At 33.0% G+C, this 19,237-nt stretch overlaps 1 protein-coding gene across 8 annotated transcripts in view; it reads right to left on the reverse strand.

Moving 5' to 3' along the window:
* LOC125063768 (agrin-like) overlaps window positions 1-19,237 on the reverse strand; it is a 141,048-nt gene that overhangs the window by 15,665 nt on the left and 106,146 nt on the right. For 7 of the 8 annotated variants that reach the window (XR_007119572.1, XM_047670424.1, XM_047670396.1 and 4 more), the window contains 11 exons: window positions 17,290-17,499; window positions 16,843-17,055; window positions 14,458-14,682; window positions 12,764-12,979; window positions 12,459-12,680; window positions 10,297-10,400; window positions 9,002-9,110; window positions 2,005-2,244; window positions 1,435-1,737; window positions 854-1,006; window positions 116-397 (listed from right to left, as the gene is read on the reverse strand). Coding sequence is in view for 7 of the 8 variants with exons in the window: in XM_047670424.1 (XP_047526380.1) it covers window positions 116-397; window positions 854-1,006; window positions 1,435-1,737; window positions 2,005-2,244; window positions 9,002-9,110; window positions 10,297-10,400; window positions 12,459-12,680; window positions 12,764-12,979; window positions 14,458-14,682; window positions 16,843-17,055; window positions 17,290-17,499 (2,277 nt within the window). In the remaining variant the exon portion in view is untranslated. The remainder of the gene's footprint in view (window positions 1-115; window positions 398-853; window positions 1,007-1,434; window positions 1,738-2,004; window positions 2,245-9,001; window positions 9,111-10,296; window positions 10,401-12,458; window positions 12,681-12,763; window positions 12,980-14,457; window positions 14,683-16,842; window positions 17,056-17,289; window positions 17,500-19,237) is intronic. The other variant, XM_047670431.1, reaches the window with a different exon arrangement.

Consider the following 19,237-nt stretch of genomic DNA (forward strand, 5'->3'; position numbering starts at 1 on the left):
TAATAATAAGCAATTATTTTCGCTTGATATTCCTTTTTTCCAAATTCTATTTAAATGTACTTAAAAAAAATAAAAGTAATGCCTAAGGTACATGATGGCTATAATTGTTACTTACGAATACATCCAGTGTGTCCTGAGCCTATACGCGGCAGACCCCAGTAGCCAGGCTCGCATCTATCGCACTTAAGTCCGCCAACGCCCGGCCGACACACGCACTGGCCGCTATCATCGCACTGATCAGACACCGACCCCAAGCGATTACAGCCACAACTTGAACTTGTAATCGGGCAACCCTCCTCATTAGGGCCCGATGCTGACGTTACACCATCCCCGCAACAACCAAACACACTGTCTGAACAATGCAGCACCTTCTTATCTTCCTCTTGCTTCATGTCATCTGCATATAAATTCAGGTTTAACCAACACAAAGTGCATTTTATAACACCAGAATAAGTGACTCAAAGCCGCTTCAGCGTGCGTGATTTTATCCAATTTGCTCGGTCTTATACTTTAGTATCCTGCAAAGTTTCACAAAATGGAGCGCTTGCCAAAGTTATTTATGAATATGTAAATAAAAGCGGAACGTACGATCATCTGCATTTGAAAATAATTTTACACATTTTTTAACTGAAATCATCACGTATTCAGTTTAACCCCCGAAATGCTCCGCGCCCACGGGATGAGCTTTCTGTTTTGCATTTAAAATGTATTTTATATTTTGGAATTCGTAATATTTCGACTAAATGTAGCATTAACAGTTACATTGTTTTTAAAAACACACACACAGACACACACAGAGTTCATATTATTTCCATATAATTAGTTTCACGGTATGAAAATAAGATTAGCTTACTTTTCGGACAACACCTGGCGGCTGTTAGTGTGATGTGGCAGTAGCTCCCAAGAGGACAGTCCTGTCGATGGGGTCCGTTCCCGCAGTCTATTTCCAGACCCGTAGATAAATCGATCATTGCTTTGCTGTTCCCACAAGGCCTGACTTCCATGCCTATAAATGAGATTTTGCTTAGTGTTTTGATAAATAATGTCTACCACTTTATGACAATCTGTAAGTAGAAGCTACGAAGTTGGCAAAATAAATTTATAAATGGATAAGTCAAAATGTAGTAGAATAATTTTTTTTCCTGAAATTATTATTTATATCATTAGTCTGTTAATTAAAATAGTCAGTTGCTTGTTTCTGGTAAACGAATTAAAATAATTAAGTTTATATTTTTACTACAACGTTGTATAACAATTAAGTTTTGATTAAAACAAATAAATTTAAAAAAGTTTGTAATGCCCACAAGAAACTAAACAGTTTACGAGCAGGCAGTTTGTACCTAAAACTGAAAAAAATAGGGCAAACATCTCAGCTGTGTTCCGGTCCTAAAATTGTTTTAAGTAATTAGAATAAATATCATAAGCAAAACAAACCTTTACATAAATCCAGCGGTCGTAATCTGAGCTCTAATTGCTTCTGGCATCCCTCTTTCCGCATCGCGCACAAACTTGGATAAAGTCGAAAGTCGGACGCACAGACCGGAAAATATTCGTCTTCCGTTGGACATTCGAAGAGGCAAGAGCAACGGGGATAGCCGTCTACACCGATTTCACAGCTGGCGTCAAAATCGCAACGGATATCGCGGCAAGCAGAGGCACTTGTCGACTCTCCATCCGTTGCACCCAAAGAATCCGTAAACTCTTGCTCAGCCTCGGTTGTAGCCATCGCGGTCGTTGCTACTCGCGCCATGCAAATATTTGCGTGTTAGTCAAGCGATAAAGCGGAAAGTTAGTTAATTGATCCGGATAGGTCGCTTTATTGGAATTACACCCAACAACCGAAGTTGATGGCGGTCCGATAGTAAATATTTTGTTTGCGATCGTACAAAACTTTTAGTATAATGATGAGTATATAATAGAGGTTAGTCATACTATAAACAGATTTTATATGATTAAAGGTTATACATAGGTCATGCGTTCAAATAACATTAAAGCACTACTTACTCATAGCTATAGGTGGTACAACAGCAAGTCTATCTTTGCAGTCCCCGTAGAAAATAACGTGAAGTTTTGTCGGTGGTGGTACTCCACATGCTGCCTTTTGAAGTTCGCATTCATTGGGATATGTTTGCATAGAACTGCTACATACTGGTTCATGAGGAGCTCCCGTACAATCGGTGGGACACAAGCATTCTCCAGCTACACAGTGGGCCCCAAAAGAGCACTGCACTCCCTCACATAGAGCTAAAACAAAATAGAATAAAAACAAAAATTAAAAACGCGTTAAGACAATAGTATCCCCTCGTTATTTAATTACGTTCTCCAGACGATATGTTTAGTAGATTTTTGTTTTCCGCAATGAAGAATGGAGGAAGAGACTGTGAAATTTAATAACGATTGTTTGCTACTTTTCAACAAAATGAAATCCTCGTGAACGCGGTCGATTACCGCTTCGCGAAAAGCTGGTTGCGAAGAATTAAAAATTATTTAGCTTGGGGAAAAAGAAAGGAAATTTGGTAAGGTATGTCTGTTAATTAAAAACTTTTTGATAGCTGAGCCCGAACCAGATAATTTTCGGAAAGGGATAAGCCATTTATTTCATATTTACAAAATTATGATTACCTTACAATATATACGTAAATGTTTTCTAAATTGTTTGATACACACATTTGACATATAAAATACAAATGAGCGGCCTTAATTGAAAAATAATTACGTAAATGGTCTATAATAATTAATTCATATAACGTCCCTTTAATTTCACTTCGACCATAATTCTACTATTTTTGCTTTTTGCTTTGTCTGTGAGAATGAGTAATGTCTCCTTAATTACCATTAATAACAATAATTGACGGTGGGTTTATTTGGGCTTCAATGCGTTTTATTTAGTAAATTATCCGTTTTCGTATAGTTCATCCCTTATTTTGCTTTTTAGTAGTTGAGTATACAAACTCCTTTGGAGCCATGTTGTCTTTGTAAATGCAATGGAATGTGAATCTAATCTGTTTAAACGCGTGTTTGTACATTTTGTGAATATATCCAAAAATATTGTTGATGGATAAATATATGATAGTTTGCTCGCTGGTTAATGATTGTATAGCAAAATGTTTTAAAAATAAAAATATGTATATTTAATTCATTTACAATGTAATAAAATGAATTTCACGTATTCGAAGTAGATGGGCGCCAGTTTGATCCATAGAATACGTTTAGATAAATATATGAATTATTATGATATGTCTAAATATTGACCAAAATATACAGTTACTTCTAAGTGTTATATTAGCTGTTAGACCCACGTTCATAATCCCCAAAACTTTATCCCGATGCCACATAATACGTTAATATTAAAGTTCTCATGCCACTTCACAGTTTCATAACATCCTTTGTGTCCCTGTTTCATTATTACTCATATGTTGACGAACACTAATTAAAATTTTGGACAATCTCTTAATGCCCAAAAGTAAAGTCCATTACCCTGAAGTTTGGTCTTAATAATATCAGGTATATATTCTGCCGCAGTTCAATTTAATTTGAATAATAATAAAACTACCTTTCTGTTTTCCTATTATTAGAAGTATTACGTGGAATTTTTTATCATAAAGCCTTCTTTTATATTACTACTTCATTAAAAAAATATCTAATAAGTAGAATAGTGTTTGTAACGAATATTTGAAAATTTGTATTAAAGGTTTTGAACCAATTTGACTTTGACGTTATCAAAAGACAATGACAATGGCAGCTGACACTAACACCATAGCTTCAACATAAATAATAAGACTATCAAAATATAGTCGTTCATTTGTAGAATAATATTGGTAAATAAAATAAACCATATAACGGTTTTTAACTAATTTGACTTTGGTGTTATCAAATTATAATGAAAATGGCAGCTGATTCCAGCGCCATTGCTCCGACATATACATATATCTAAGGTCATAACTAATACAGGTCTTATGACCTGTACAGTATTATATAGTATACTAGTAGTACTACTTGCTAAATAAACACTGTTTATTCAAAAACAGTATATTAGTATTTTAATAATAGTATACTTGGGAATACATTGTCAATAAAATATTTGTTACAAATGTGTGAAATTAAAGATGGCGTTACAATTCACAGTAATTTCCTCGCGCAATTAGTAACCGCATTTAAAAGGACGAGGCAGGTATTGTTCACGTTTCATATAATTATCCCAAGGCTTCATAATTGAGTTAAACGAAATTATTTACCTACGAATGTATTCAGATTTGTTATTACATAACTATTATATGAAATACATTTATTTATAATAACTATACAATTATGGTCTTATTCGCTGTCCATAATAGTAGTGTTTTTCGGTTGGTTATTGAGTTGCAACTATTCACAATTTTTTAATAACTTCTCCTACACATGATGATGAAAGAGATCGCATGTTAATATGGACAAAGTTTTGTACCGCTAAAAGGTGAATGTTAATTCACCTATACAATTCGCTACTTATTGGATAGATATAATGTATAATAAGTAAAAAAACTACGGAATAAAAAATAAAATAGATCAAAAGTAAGGACTCTGGTACTAGAATGCACAGATTACAATAGTCTAATATTGGGCACAGAATATTGTTACACATAAAATGACTTGACAGTTGACAAATGAAACATCTCTGTGTCAGATTGTAGTCCAATGTTTATTTCAGATATGAAAACATTGACTGGGGAACCTTAAGTTGGCGGGGGGAGATTAATTTTTTGCACTTTTTTTGGCTCTATCAACTGTTCGTTAACTGTTCTTCATTGTTCTATCAAAAAAATTTTTTGTTCGTTCTTATTTTTTTTTTTAATTATAAAAAAATTGACCCTCAATTTGGCACGAACTATAGATATTCTGATATTTTTTTTTTTCTAATAGTTTAGAACTATTCAATAACTGTTCGTTCGAAATAAACAACTGTTCGGCTTTCATTATCCTGTAATTTAATAATAATTAACTTTTTTTTATAAATCTTAATTAAATGTTATTGCGCATGCGCAGTATCAATGCGATGATTTTGTTGTTGTTGCTGTTATTGTTGTGTTGTCTCTTTGAATAGAATTCAAATAGGCCGCGCATAATTTATGAGAACTATGCGCATTGATACTGCGCATGCGCAATAACATTTAATTAAGATTTATAACAAAAAGTTAATTATTATTAAATTACAGGATAATGAAAGCCGAACAGTTGTTTATTTTGAACGAACAGTTATTGAATAGTTCTAAACTATTAGAAAAAAAAAATATCAGAATATCTATAGTTCGTGCCAAATTGAGGGTCAATTTTTTTATAATTAAAAAAAATAAAAATAAGAACGAACAAAAATTTTTTTTGATAGAACAATGAAGAACAGTTAACGAACAGTTGATAGAGCCAAAAAAAAGTGCAAAAAATTAATTTCCCCCCGCCAACTTAAGGTTCCCCATTGACTGAAAGTGTTGGATTTGATAATTTGACTATAATCTTTGCTACGTTGTATTTTTGGTATTGTTATTATAATAATTTAAATAGGTTTTTATTTAATTTCTCCTAAGTTGAAAAAAATATTTGGTCACTGAAACAATATTATTTCTACATTTAAAAGTTACCGGCATATATCACCACGGAAATATTTTATAAAAAATTGCAGTTGTAATTGGTAATGTATATATAATGAATTGTACTCAGGCATAATAATAATAATGCTGTAAAAATATAAGCTATATTGATACATATATCTTATTTCTTTGTTTAATTTCTAAAGATATTCTCTAGGTTTGTTATAGGTTAACGACTATGACGTATTGTCTGCATAATTTCACCCATTCAGTAACACCGGTTCAATACTAATAATTAGGATTTACGGGTAAATCTATTCAGTTAAGGTGTAACCAACCGTACAATATTGCCTAGTCTAAATTGATTGACTGAAATAGCTTATCTGAGAGAGCAAATATGGATTCTGAAGAAACTAATTGAAATATGTATTTATGTAAAATTTGAGTTTAAGAATGAGGGCTACTAGAGGGTTATCCTCTAATACGATATTCAACCTATCTAAGACTGTTCCCCTGTGTGGAGTTTACAGGTATGGAGGTAACCTTCTTTTCTAACAGCTAAAATCTTCGACCCAAAGGATCAACTAAACAGTTGCATATTCAGTCTGCTCTATTCCTAACTATTTATGTGAAAAAGTGTCGTTGACTGTGATACAAAATTAGCAATCACGGGCATTATGTGTGACCATACGAAACAAAGCATACGATTCAAATACGCGACCGAAGAAAAAATTAATAAAATTATAGAAACTCTAAATGCTCGGAAAACTCCGGGCCTTGATAGCATAAAAGTATCTGACCTAAAGTTAATAAAAAACGAAGTTTCTCCTGCACTTAAAAATTTAATTAACCAAAGTTTTAAATACGGGCTTTATCCTAACGACTTAAAACAAGGGTGTGTAAGACCTGTCTTTAAAAAAGGAAAGAAAGATGATTATGCCAACTACCGTCCTATAACGATACTATCTTCTATAAACAAGATAGTAGAGAAATATATTGGGGAACAAATTAAATCTTTTTTTAACAGACATGACATAATATACAAGAACCAATTCGGGTTTCAAGCAGGCAAAAATACCTCGGGGCTGCTATCGCGTTTCACGGACGAAGTAAATAATAACCTTGACCTTAAAAAATATACTCTTGCTTTGTTCATAGATTTTTCCCGCGCTTTTGACACTTTGGATCATAAACAACTTGAGAATAGACTTAATCATGTAGGAATTCAGGGGCCACTAGGCACTTGGTGTTCAAATTATTTAAAAAATCGTACTTATGTAGTGAAAATAAACAATACACACAGCGAGGTTGTTTCAGTATCAGAAGGCACCGCCCAAGGCTCGGTCCTCGGTCCTCTCCATTTTTTGACTTACGTAAACCAAATGCATAATCAAGTAGAACACTCCACTTGCTACCAGTTCGCAGATGATACGTGTTTGTTAGTTGGAGATAGGGACCCTCATATAGCTATTGAAAGGTTACAATCAGATTTTAACAACATACTAAAGTGGTGCCATGATGCTAAGCTAGTACTTAATATTGAAAAGACAAAACTACTTATCATACAATCCAATTCCATAAAAGAAGCTACTGGTATAGCATTGGTGGCTCACGATCACGCTTGTCTCCACAAAACAACAATGTGCAAGTGCCCTTCTATACAAATAGTCGATAAACAAAAATATCTCGGATTAATTATAGACAAAAATATGCATTGGAATCAACACATAGAATACGTCTGTGATAAACTTCGACAGTTTTTGGCACAAATAACAATACTCAAAAAGCGTATCCCATTTAAAACCAAACTTTCACTTTACAACGCGCTTTGCGAATCAATCATCAATTACGGTCTAAGTAGCTACGGGAGAACTTATCCAACGTATCTCAGCCGAATACATAACCTCCAAATGCGAATCCTCAAACACGTTGTCTCGAGAAATGTGCTCGACTCATATAAAAATGAAGAAAAAGGAGTTTTCAAACACGTTAATAAATGTCTTCTAGTCGAGCACTTTTTTCGAGATGACTTAAAAAAACGAGTAGAGCATGACGTACAGACCCGAACGGTAACGCAAGTCCGGCTCTGTACATCAAGAGCAAACAACGTATACGGCGAGAGAACGTTGAGGTATTTGCTACCGCGGCTAATAAATGGTCTACCAAATCACATATTAGATTGCCTAACGCCAACCAATATAAACAGCAAACTAAAAAACTACTTTTATATGCATTTGTCGCGCTCCTAAACAAGATTGTTATGGTTACATGAATATAAACCACAGCGGTTTGCTAATGTAACTTGATATGATTGTATTATATTTTGTTTGTAAAATAAAGAAATTAAAAAAAAAAAAAAAAAAAAATTTACACTTTTTACTTTACAATGTTAGGACAATTGTTTCTTTCATAATCTTAATTTTATCATCGTGTAATTTTTATTTTCTATTGACCGCACGATTTCATACGTGTGAAAACGTGAAAGCTTAGTTTAAGAGATAAGCATACAAATGGTGAAAAGGGACTTTATGGGGTTTAAAGGGGTTTTATGCTATTTGAAACTTTTTTTGAAAGTAAAGAAACGAAATCGTCTTTCGCAATAATCGTTATCGTTCAGTCAAATTAAAAACAACTAATTCTCCCTCAGGAATCACTCTATCTATTAGCGAAAACCATACAAAGTCGTAATGTACATTTTGAGTTCATCGTGTTCACATAGACGACAGCGGCCCGGGTAATTCGTTCTATTAATTATTTTATATTATTCGCAAATCTTATTAACAACGAAACATTTGATAGACCGCGATACGTAAAACCACAGCTGCGATTGTAGCTTGGCCGCAATTTGCATGTCATACCAATGTGTAAAGGCAACAGCGGACATGATATCCGATTATCTGATTACAAATCTAAATTTCATGAAAATGTAACAAGAATTACTCGTCACCGTATCGTAGTTTAACGCATGTGTTGTTTTAAATTCCGGAAAAACAATAATATTAATGTTGATATCTTTGAAACATATGCAGAAACTTTTGTGCCCTATGGATGAACAGGACACAGCAAAAACTCGTCGTTGGGTTTGTTGACGGGTTGACGGACCTTAAATTTTCATATAGAATACACTTCGTATATAATGTATATACGAAAGGTCGTATATACATTTTAGAGTTTTTTACTGTCAACTTCAAGGAGTTTATAATGAATTTACTATCATTTCGTGATACAATTAAATTGAAATTTACGGAAGTTAAAAATCTAATAATCAGTCTTGCTTTGAATGACAAGGGAGCCCTTCCCTCTCCCCCCTCCCTTCCTCGGGGAGCTGATGCCTTGCCTCTCATATGGCAGCGATTTTTGAATTAGTTTATACTTAAGTTTACGTAAAAATAAGATAATTTGTATCAACCTGAATGTCCTTGATTCAGGTAAGTACTTACCACAGTCGCCATTATAAGCCAGCCGGAGGTCACTCTGCTCTCGACATGCAGTTGAGTCTAATTCACACTGAGATTTGTATGTTCGTCCATCGTTTCCACAGACTACTTCCTGTCAAAAAACCGGAATTTGGTAAGAAAAAAGAACTGTGCAAAAAATTATAGATACTATAATGATGTCTCAAAAACATGATATTATTATATATTGTAATTATACACTTATAATAATAGTATGGACTCCTAAAACTCAACCATATCTCCTCATTTTTCAGTTAATAATAATAAACACAAATAGTATTAAAGCTAAATTCAATTCAAGCAAAAATTAAGTGGCTATCATGAAATTGGGTAAACAGTAGATACTAAAATAAATTATAGTCATAGCTAAACATTTACGAAAGTTTTTCCACGATTTTGGATATTCACTGGACAACAGTCGTACCATGACCGTGCTACGAACGCGCCAGGAATGCATGACACATACAAAAATGTTTCAACACGATAGCAACACTCATGATAAATATTGATACAGTCAGCGTATAAGAAGTATATAAAATATAATTGCCTTAATTTAATTATAACGCCATCACCATCACGGAATGTTTACATGCACACAGCTTTTGATAAAATTAAAATGTGGATTTCAAAGCACATAAGTTCACTGAGCTAAATTTAATGTATATCATTCAGGTTAGATATATAATTAATGATATTAATGTATTGGATATCTATTAGTAAAAGGCATCACGTTTTACAATTTCGTAATAAAACTAGCCTAGATTTTTATTCCTATATAAATTTAATAATAGAAACATATCGACGGATTTGTGTACAATATGGTAATAACAATTGCAGTACAGAATTAACAATTTTTATAAATTTTTAGGCTTTTATGTACTGTAATAAAATTTGATTCATACAGTCTGTAATATAGTACAAATGTGCCATCTATTGCTGTAAAAATGCCGGTTAATAACTGTTAAAAGTTGAAATAATAATAGTGTGTGGCCCTGAAACACTATAAAGGTCTTGATCTCAGATTTCATCCGTTTCCTTGATCATTTTAAAAACAAATTTGTAAGCTCTCTGCATATCATACATTTTTGTATTTTGGGACACACCGGCTTCCTCGCGATGTATCCTTTCACCGTACAAGCGAGTGTTAGATGCGCATATAAAACGTACCTTGCTGCACGGTTCGGGATGAGAGTCGCACGTTGAAGCCACTAGGCGGACAATGCTTCTTTAACAGTTGAAATGGAAAAAGTTTAGGAAAAACATTTCTCAATTATTCATACCTGACTATCAGTGCAGTTGTGGATACAGCGACAAACAGGGCGCCCAGTTAGGACGTCCACCTCACAGTCACCGCCGCCAAGGCATACGATATCTCCACACGTTACTATAAAAAAAAATGTTGCTTGTACCTGTGTTATTTGAAATACACATCTATATTTCTCTATTATATGTAACAAGAATACATTTTTCAAGTGTAGCCAAGCGTCGAAATAGAAATATGTAAATACAAAATTGTTATAGTATAATATTGTCTTGAGACTATTCAACTTCAGCCGTATTTCAAATATCAAGGCAATAAAATCAGTCCATCAAAGACACCACTATCTTTGAAATTGAATGAAGTCTCAACAGACTTTGTTCAAAATATCTAAGTCGTAAATCTGTCCATCAACGTCGTTCCGAACGAAGCAGAATATTCTTAAAACTAAAGTAAAAGTCTTAGAAAGCGATTCTCAAAGTAGCAAGCTAAACCCTCTGAAAGAGATTTCATTAAAATATGAAAGCTATTACTGAAGGATAGCAGCGTTCAATATTGATTCAATAACCAATAAGATTGTGTAAAATTAATCCTTTGTCTCCGCCCATTAATCCGTGCCTCTTTTCATTATTCACTGGAGCCATTTTAATCACTAATTGACGTTTCAACGAACGCAGTGGCTGATGGATTTGATGCTACTAATCAACGCGCTTCTATGTGATGTGAATTAGCCTTTCAAATTAAGGGACAAGTTGATATCGTACTTGAATTCGATTAAAGTCTACATTAACCTGTCCAATTTGATAGACCTACAGACTAATTAGTGAACGTTAAAAAGTAGTATTAATAGCAATTTAGTTCGCTAACGGTATTAATTGTCTGATCATAAACGTGATTTTTTACATTGTTTTATTATATCGTCTGGATATTAAAACAAGCTCGCTCTTTATGAAAGCATTTTTATGCAAAAGGAATCCTGTGCGTCTTTTATTGACAACTTTATAAAAGACGAAGACTTTCATCACGGGAAATTGATAGCGATTTTTCTTCCGAGGGAATTTTATAATTGATTTCATCTTTACTTTTACATTCGCTGCGGAAAGCGGGGCTTAAATCTGAATGACTGATGAAAATATCCTCAGGTACCGCTTTAATATTACCGAATAACAAAAAGGTTGGTGAAAATTGTTTGAATGATGCTTCGGAAAAGATTCTTCTAATAGACGACCCAATAAAATTTTCCACGAGTGTTTTATTAAGTATCTAGGCAATTGATATTGCATTGCATTGTATTTTATATAACTGTTAAAATAAATATAACAGTTGGTTGATTTTTGTTTCTTTTACGTCCTTAGTTCAGAATAAAATGTATTATTAGATACATACTAGTATGTACTATTCTGTTATTACCTACTATCTACTACTATATACTAACACATCCGTATTCTTCATTAAAACTTTTTATACGTATTTATCTGTTTCTGACATTGAAATTCGCGACTCATTAATAATATTAATTAGAATCTTTCACTTTCTATACTGCATGAATCGCGAGGGTTCACTGCTCATTAAACTTTACGTTGAAAAAGTTTAAACTGGCTGCAAAAAATATTCCGCTGCAATTCGACATAAAACTGCTTAGTTTTCTAAAATATTATCTTAGTTGAGTGCAGTGTCTCATTTAGTTGGCACCGGTTCAAATCTCCTAAAGTATAAAATATATTTGATAAAATAAATATTTTCTTTAAAAACTTTTACATTTTATTAAGTTTAACTGTAAAATTACCATTTTAAATCTTATTATATGGTTACGCTTTGATGGTTTACTTTTGGATTCCAGGTTGAATCTTATAATCGCTATTGCTTCCTATACAAAGTCTCATAATAATTAGGCATGTTATTTGGGATGACCTGTGCGTTAAAGTATTTCATGACACAATTCGACCTTTAAAATTCAAATAACACTTTGTCGATGCCAACGGGTATATTCGCTACCCAGACTATGTATTGTTGGAAACAAGCACGATCTTCATTCATAGTTAATAATATTTATTTGTTTAAGGTATTATTTATTTAATGATAAACTATTAATTAATATATCTGGCATTATAAATGAGAATTGTAATTTGCCACATGGGAAAATTTTCGTTATAAGTAACTTGGACAATAACAACATATACTTACAGCAAGTACCATTATAAAGGACTTTCAGTTGATGTTCCCCGATACCCTCTTGACAGGCGTGCATACGCATTTTGCATTCGCTTCCATATGTATTGTGGTCTGAGGCACACACGGGCGCTAGACTGGAGTCACAAACAGGACAAGAACAGCGCGCAGTGCCACCGTGTGCTATGCAAGCTCCGCCCCAGGGGCAACTTGCTTGGGCACATGGGTTTTCGTCTCCTGTTAAAAAAATATCAATTATTGTCACTCATTACGTGGAAAGATAGGGGGTTATATTGGTAAAAAAATTAGCAGATCCTTACCACAAGCACCCATATAAGCAACTCGAATCTCCCGGTTCTCTAAACACGCAGCTCGGTGCAGCTGGCAAGGATTGTCATAGGTACGACTGTCACTTCCACAGACTGGCCTCATCACCTTCTCACATTCTGGACCACAGCCACATACAGCGACTCCACGTGCATCTAAAGTGCATAATTCTCGCATACTGCACTTGACAGATTCGCACGGATGTTGGGCTACGACAAAACAATACGAAACTTCGATTAGCTTGCTATTGAATATATTTTATTAACAAACTAGAACTGACAATAGAATCCCTAAAGCTATATTTTTCAAAGTATAGATATTTTTAAATCTTTATAAATTTCAAATTTAAGATGTACCACTAAAGCAATTTATCACTGCAGAAATTGTTGTGGATTGTAAAGATTTTTAAACCGACTTAAAAACCGTAAGTCGGCTTAATTGGGAAGCACATGAATTGATATCTAACGAATTAAGACTTGATATCGATCTCCATACAAATAGAAGCTATAAGGATCTTTATACCCATCTAATATGAATGAAACTAGTTAATACTTTCTTTAATTCTCTTGGCCACAAAACCATTGTATTGATAGAAATTAAAACTATTACTATTTAATACTTTTCAGTGCATTGGAGCCGGTTATATTTTTTGTTCTAAAGGAATATAAGGCAATGTGTAACGTTTGCTCTATAATAACGCTCTCCAGGCCGACTTGGCCACGGCGGCTGATGTTTTATTTTATTTATTTTTATTTATTTACACTTCGTTGCAAATAAAAGAAACACAATACATAAAAATTATAAGGGATGCAACGGGCGGCCTTATCGCTAATAAGCGATCTCTTCCAGGCAACCCTAGTTAAGAGAAAAACTAAAAAAATAAACATGATGCGTGCGAGAAGTGCAGAATCCTTAATCTAAAGTAATACAAAAAAAAATGTCCATTGAGACAGGAAGGATATCTTTTATTTTATAAATAAAAAATAAATAAAATATATATTCGAAATTTGTTCGAGAATTCAGTTGAATATCAAACCTCTAAACCTACTATCTACTAAATCATATATATGCCTTACACCCTTGTCAACGTAATAAAAGTCAAAGACACTATAAAAATCAGGAGAATTTTTAATCTCACAAAGACGAAGCAATCATATCTGGTTAAAACAACTGATAAAACACAACAGCCTTTCAAATATTGAGTTAATAACTCTAGAAAATTGAATTATATCGTTGCTGTCACAATTCCTTTGGACAGTGCAGGCTTGGATGCTCCAATTACTTTCTTTAGAACAAATATCTTACAAACGGTACCTCAATAAGCGGGGGATATTTGTGTTTACGGAGACAGATTTAATTATAGATTAGAGGCAGACATCGTGGTGAATATTTGTTAAACCAAAATATTTTGTTTCAAATTTCTCTTTAGAATTGGAACTTCAATTCGAAATGTTTTGTTTGACGTAGACAGATTGGAATTATGACGAATGTTATTAATGGGTCATTTAGCTGACTTTAATATTGTTAAATATGTAATAAGTTAGTAAATAATATAAAACTAAAGTTTTACCATCTATGAATTTGAAGGGTGCTTAATGGATATATATAGATGAGTATGTTATGCCTTAACGGACCTAGTATACACATTACACAATGAATTAAAAAATGTATAACGTTACACCGTTACCTGATGCACACTCTCCTCTGTAAGCTATGGACAATTGTTGCCTCGTTCGACAGGACTCTTGACGTAGAGTGCACTCGCTTATATAGTCTTTGTAATCGGATCCACATACAGCTGAACCAGGTTGAACGATCAGATCACACGAAGGGCCACAACGACAAACCGGGGCGCGCACCTCATTCAATTGACACACACTGCCATCAATGCATTCATGCTCCGAACAAGGATCTACGTAATAATAAAATTAAAAAATATTGTTATAGATCTTTAAAGGTAAATTCACGGTTTCTATAAATGCTAGAAATACTTTTAGTGAAACTTTTATTACATCGTCTCAAAATTTTTCGTCTGTGTGTTGCATGTCGCGTGACGGTCGGCCGCGGAGTAGGGATAAAGTGAAAGGCGCTCGTCATAGCAGCCAAGGCCAATATAGCGGCGCCTATAGTTCGCAGCAGCTGACCGTGTACTATATGGACTACTATTTAATATGTGTATATAATCTAAATATGTAATTGTTAAGTATTATGTATGACGAACTTTCTAAGACACAGAGTTCAATAAAAATATTATTATTATTTCCCATAATCATACTAATTTTCCAAGTATAAAAGATAAGATTGATAAAGCGATTTTTATACCCTTAATGTAATATTATTCCAAAAACATTTAGTTACATGACTATAATGTGAAAAATTTTTCACTTTTACCGTGGTTTCATAAAACCACACAATCTTTTTTTGTTAATTACTTGTTTTGGTCCTCAGTACGACTAGTTCAGATATCTAAAATACTAAACGTAAAAATTCAAACGACTTATTCTTTTTAATGCTATTATATATTCCTCTACAAACATTGGTTATTATTCTAAAATTGTCGAACACGTGTACCCACTGGTTAAACTTCTGTTGACTTAACGAACAACTGTCTCGACTTCCATACATTTATAAATTATTATTCGCCGGAAAACTTTTAAATTATTTTCACAACGTTTATGTAAGACTAACTGTGTTCCGGTTCCGAACGCAATTTTAAACATTTTTCGTAGAACTCCACTTCTAATAGGGCCGTTCCGTTATATCATATCATCGTCATATATCATATATGTATATATGGATATGAGTACACAAATAATTTAAAATTCGTAGTTCCTGAAATAAGCGCGCTTAAGCAATCGGAAAACAAACCCTTCATCGTTATAATTTTAGTATAGAATTCATATTTATTTGTGTGGTATCAAAATCTAGGTTTGATAGCAAATATCATAAAGGATTACTTATATCAATTGAATAATAGTTTTCTAGTTTAGAGTCAGTAATTGTTTCACCGAGATTCGACACTTTGAACGCACTGAATAAACTCTCGAAGTAATTGAAGTAATTCTTTGTTATAGGAGAACACAAATATTTGAATATATTTCGTTGATTTAACAAAAGAAATAAAATGAGATCAGAGACATTAAAATACGTCCTTTATTTTAAGATTGAACTCAATCTGATTTCGAAAGAATAAAAGCATCCAAGTGCGACATAATTTCACATCTCGAAGATTTCAAAGTCCAAGACGAACCATTTTATGTAAGTATAAAAGCGAGCTAGTAAGGTAAACAGTAAATCTCTCAAAGGACTGAATGTGCGGGCATTCGGTACAAATTTAGTTTAAATCGAACGGTCTGGGACAATTCTATGAAAAGGTTATACATGCTTCATTGTTATATTAAAGAAAGTTTGAATTAAGAATCTGTTTTCCTTGTGAGACTTCAAAGAATCTCAAGTCAAGATTTTTCCTTCGCTTTGACTGTATAAAAACTGGAATAAAAGAAATAAACGTTGGACGTTTCTCATTCATTTATATTTTAGTTTGATTTCGTTGTATTTGATTAGAGCTATATTCAAATACTAAAATCCAACTTTATTTTCTCTGGCATTGAGAGTGCCCATGAGCGGGTGGTATCACTTAACACCAGGTCAGCCCGTTTGCCCCCTTTTCTAAAAAACAAATATATATTTATTTGTGACTTGTACCATAATATGACCCAAAGCTCTATATATACCACATTATACTTTCCATGATATCTGGAAAGTATAATGTGGTATATAAGATAAAAATCCAGACGTTTTTAACCGTCCGTTAAGTGAACTGACATAAGTACTGTTTCATGCCAGTTCCTATACTGTAAGATATAGTTAGGTCTTTTTGTAAATATTTTAATCTATTACTGTTTAATGTTGTGCTGTTTTTTTCGGTGTATTATTGTTTTGTATGCGATATAAATGCAAATAGTAGTCGCATTGGAGTAATCTAGAATGATTTTATTTTGTTAAATAAATTAAATAAAAAACTTTTATCTAACTAATTACTAATTATAATAGTTCTATAAAGTTTCCGTACCGCATTTTCCATGATATTTCACTGTGATATTAAGCTGGTTGTCGCAAGCGTGTTTATGGACGTGGCACTCTGAAGGGTATTCTCTACCGTCAGATCCGCATACCACCTTCCGCTTTTGACAATTCCGTGGACACCGACATTCTGCCTGGCCAAGGGTCGCTACGCAACGTGTGCCAGGTGGACAGGTCATAGTACTACAGGGTTCCCCAGTTTCTATACATAAAAAACATCTTTATAATATATTGGTATATATCTTGAAGCTTATACTGTCAAACAATATTAAAATAATGATTTATTGTATATCGTAATGGCATTAAAAAAACATATAAACTGTGAGATTTAGATAATTAGTATTTACCCATTAGCATGCACGCATTTTGTCCAGGATATAAATTTTTCATTACAAAATTGTTTTAGTTAAACGTAGCGATATAAACAATAACTTACCACATTCTCCCTCATACTTGACTCGTAAGTTTAATCTTCGTTCGCAAGCCTCCTTTCTTAGGAAACAGTGGTTTCTGTATGTCCGGCCCGCGGTTGAACAAACCGGCGTTGCTGCTGATGGGCAGCTTGTAGGGCAAGCGCAGTGTGCACGGCCATCGCCTAACGATACACATTCTGCTCCCCAACGACAAAACGTTTTTTCACAGGCCTCTATGGAGAAAAAGTTTTGCTATGAACGATTTGAACTTGAAACACAAAACTCATACTCTTATTTAATAGAGTTTGGATTATCTGTAATTCCTATGAATAAGAAAACTAGAACTATCATTTATATAAGTTATTCAGCAGTTATTCAGTTATATGCATATATTGACTATATTACTAAACCTCAAGATTTACTACGGGTTAAGTATGTACATATTTATAATGGATAAAGCGCATGTTGTCTATAACATAAGTTAAATATATTATATATATCAAAATAAATATGTATATTTCAAAGAATTACAATAATAAATTAGTTATTGAGAATTGACGCGTATGCAATGCAATGAAAACGGAAAACAACTATCTAAAACCATTTAGCACTCTTTCATAGGTATTGATTGACCAAAACGTAAAAAGTTCTTTAAAACTCTTTCAAATACAAAAAATAAGTAGATTTTCTACAACTTTACATTTGAATTGCCTAAACTCTTATCAATTTTCTTTATAATATAAATAATTGAACTTTGAAAAGACGTGATTTCTTAGCGAATCCTTAACTCAATTACCTAGTCTATTTCCAATTTTCTACTGAGGCGTTGGAGTCGTGACTAAATTATTAAGACACGCTAAAGTAAGGTACGAATATCCGTTTTGCCACCGCATTGTATTCACTGGCTTTGGAAATTGTCGATCTCTATCATCTAGTTAAAATTCTAAGGCGTGTTTTCCGTGGGAAATCTTTTTATCTTAAGCTTTTTATAAAAAAAATATGTTTGATTCATTGGAAAACTTTTCTTCAATCTATTGTATTTCTTATTCTATATTACTGTTACTTATTTTTTATTTAAGTTTAAAAAAAAACTATTTGATTTTTATTTAATCATACTAATTACTCGTTAATTTATTATATATTTATATATTAGGAAACTTTGAGGAACTGTCGGAAATGTGAAATCCTATTACATCGTACCTTTTTGACCGTAATACAACACTAACGTACAGTATTAGCATAAATCGTCAAAGACTGAATAAATTTTTCAAAGAGAGTTTACTTCAAGCATCAAGATTCAACCGCGAACTCATTTCCTCGAGTTTTATGAAAGCTTCAGATGAATCCGCTTAAGGAAAGAAAGCAGCCGGAAATAACAATTTTGTAAGAAACAAACAAAGTGTTAGGAAGCGAATCGCTGTTTGGTCCCAATATAAATGGAGGGGAGATAAAAGTGATGGCGGATTTGAATAGAAGAAAATTAGTAAATTAGGAAACGGTTGCAGGTGCCCAAAGACCGTAGAAAATTTACTATCTGTTTGATTTTGTATTCTGTAAGCATATTTTTGTAAGATTACCTAATATCGTATTATCTAATTAAATATTTTAAGACGTAGTATTGTCTTTTATTGACATAACCTTATCATATTTAAAGAAAAAAAACTTTTTAACCGGATTAAAGTTATGTATTATTATAAATTTACAATTATTTAACATGTTAAGACATAACTTTAATCCGGTTAAAAAGTTTTTTCTTTATTTTAAGACGTGTTTAAACATTACGAGAATCATTAAATTCTTTTTAACTTCATCATAATGATTACGCGAATGAATCCCGATTTATATGCAAAATTACTTTTGCGTAATGCGTAACAATGCTTTTCAATGTTCTACTTATTTATAAAACAATTTCAAAATAAATAGCTTCTAAAGTGCAGATGCTAATAAGTTTATTAATTAATTACGAGGAAA

The sequence above is a fragment of the Pieris napi genome, chromosome 1, assembly GCF_905475465.1.
Source record: "Pieris napi chromosome 1, ilPieNapi1.2, whole genome shotgun sequence".
Classification (NCBI taxonomy): domain Eukaryota; kingdom Metazoa; phylum Arthropoda; class Insecta; order Lepidoptera; family Pieridae; genus Pieris; species Pieris napi.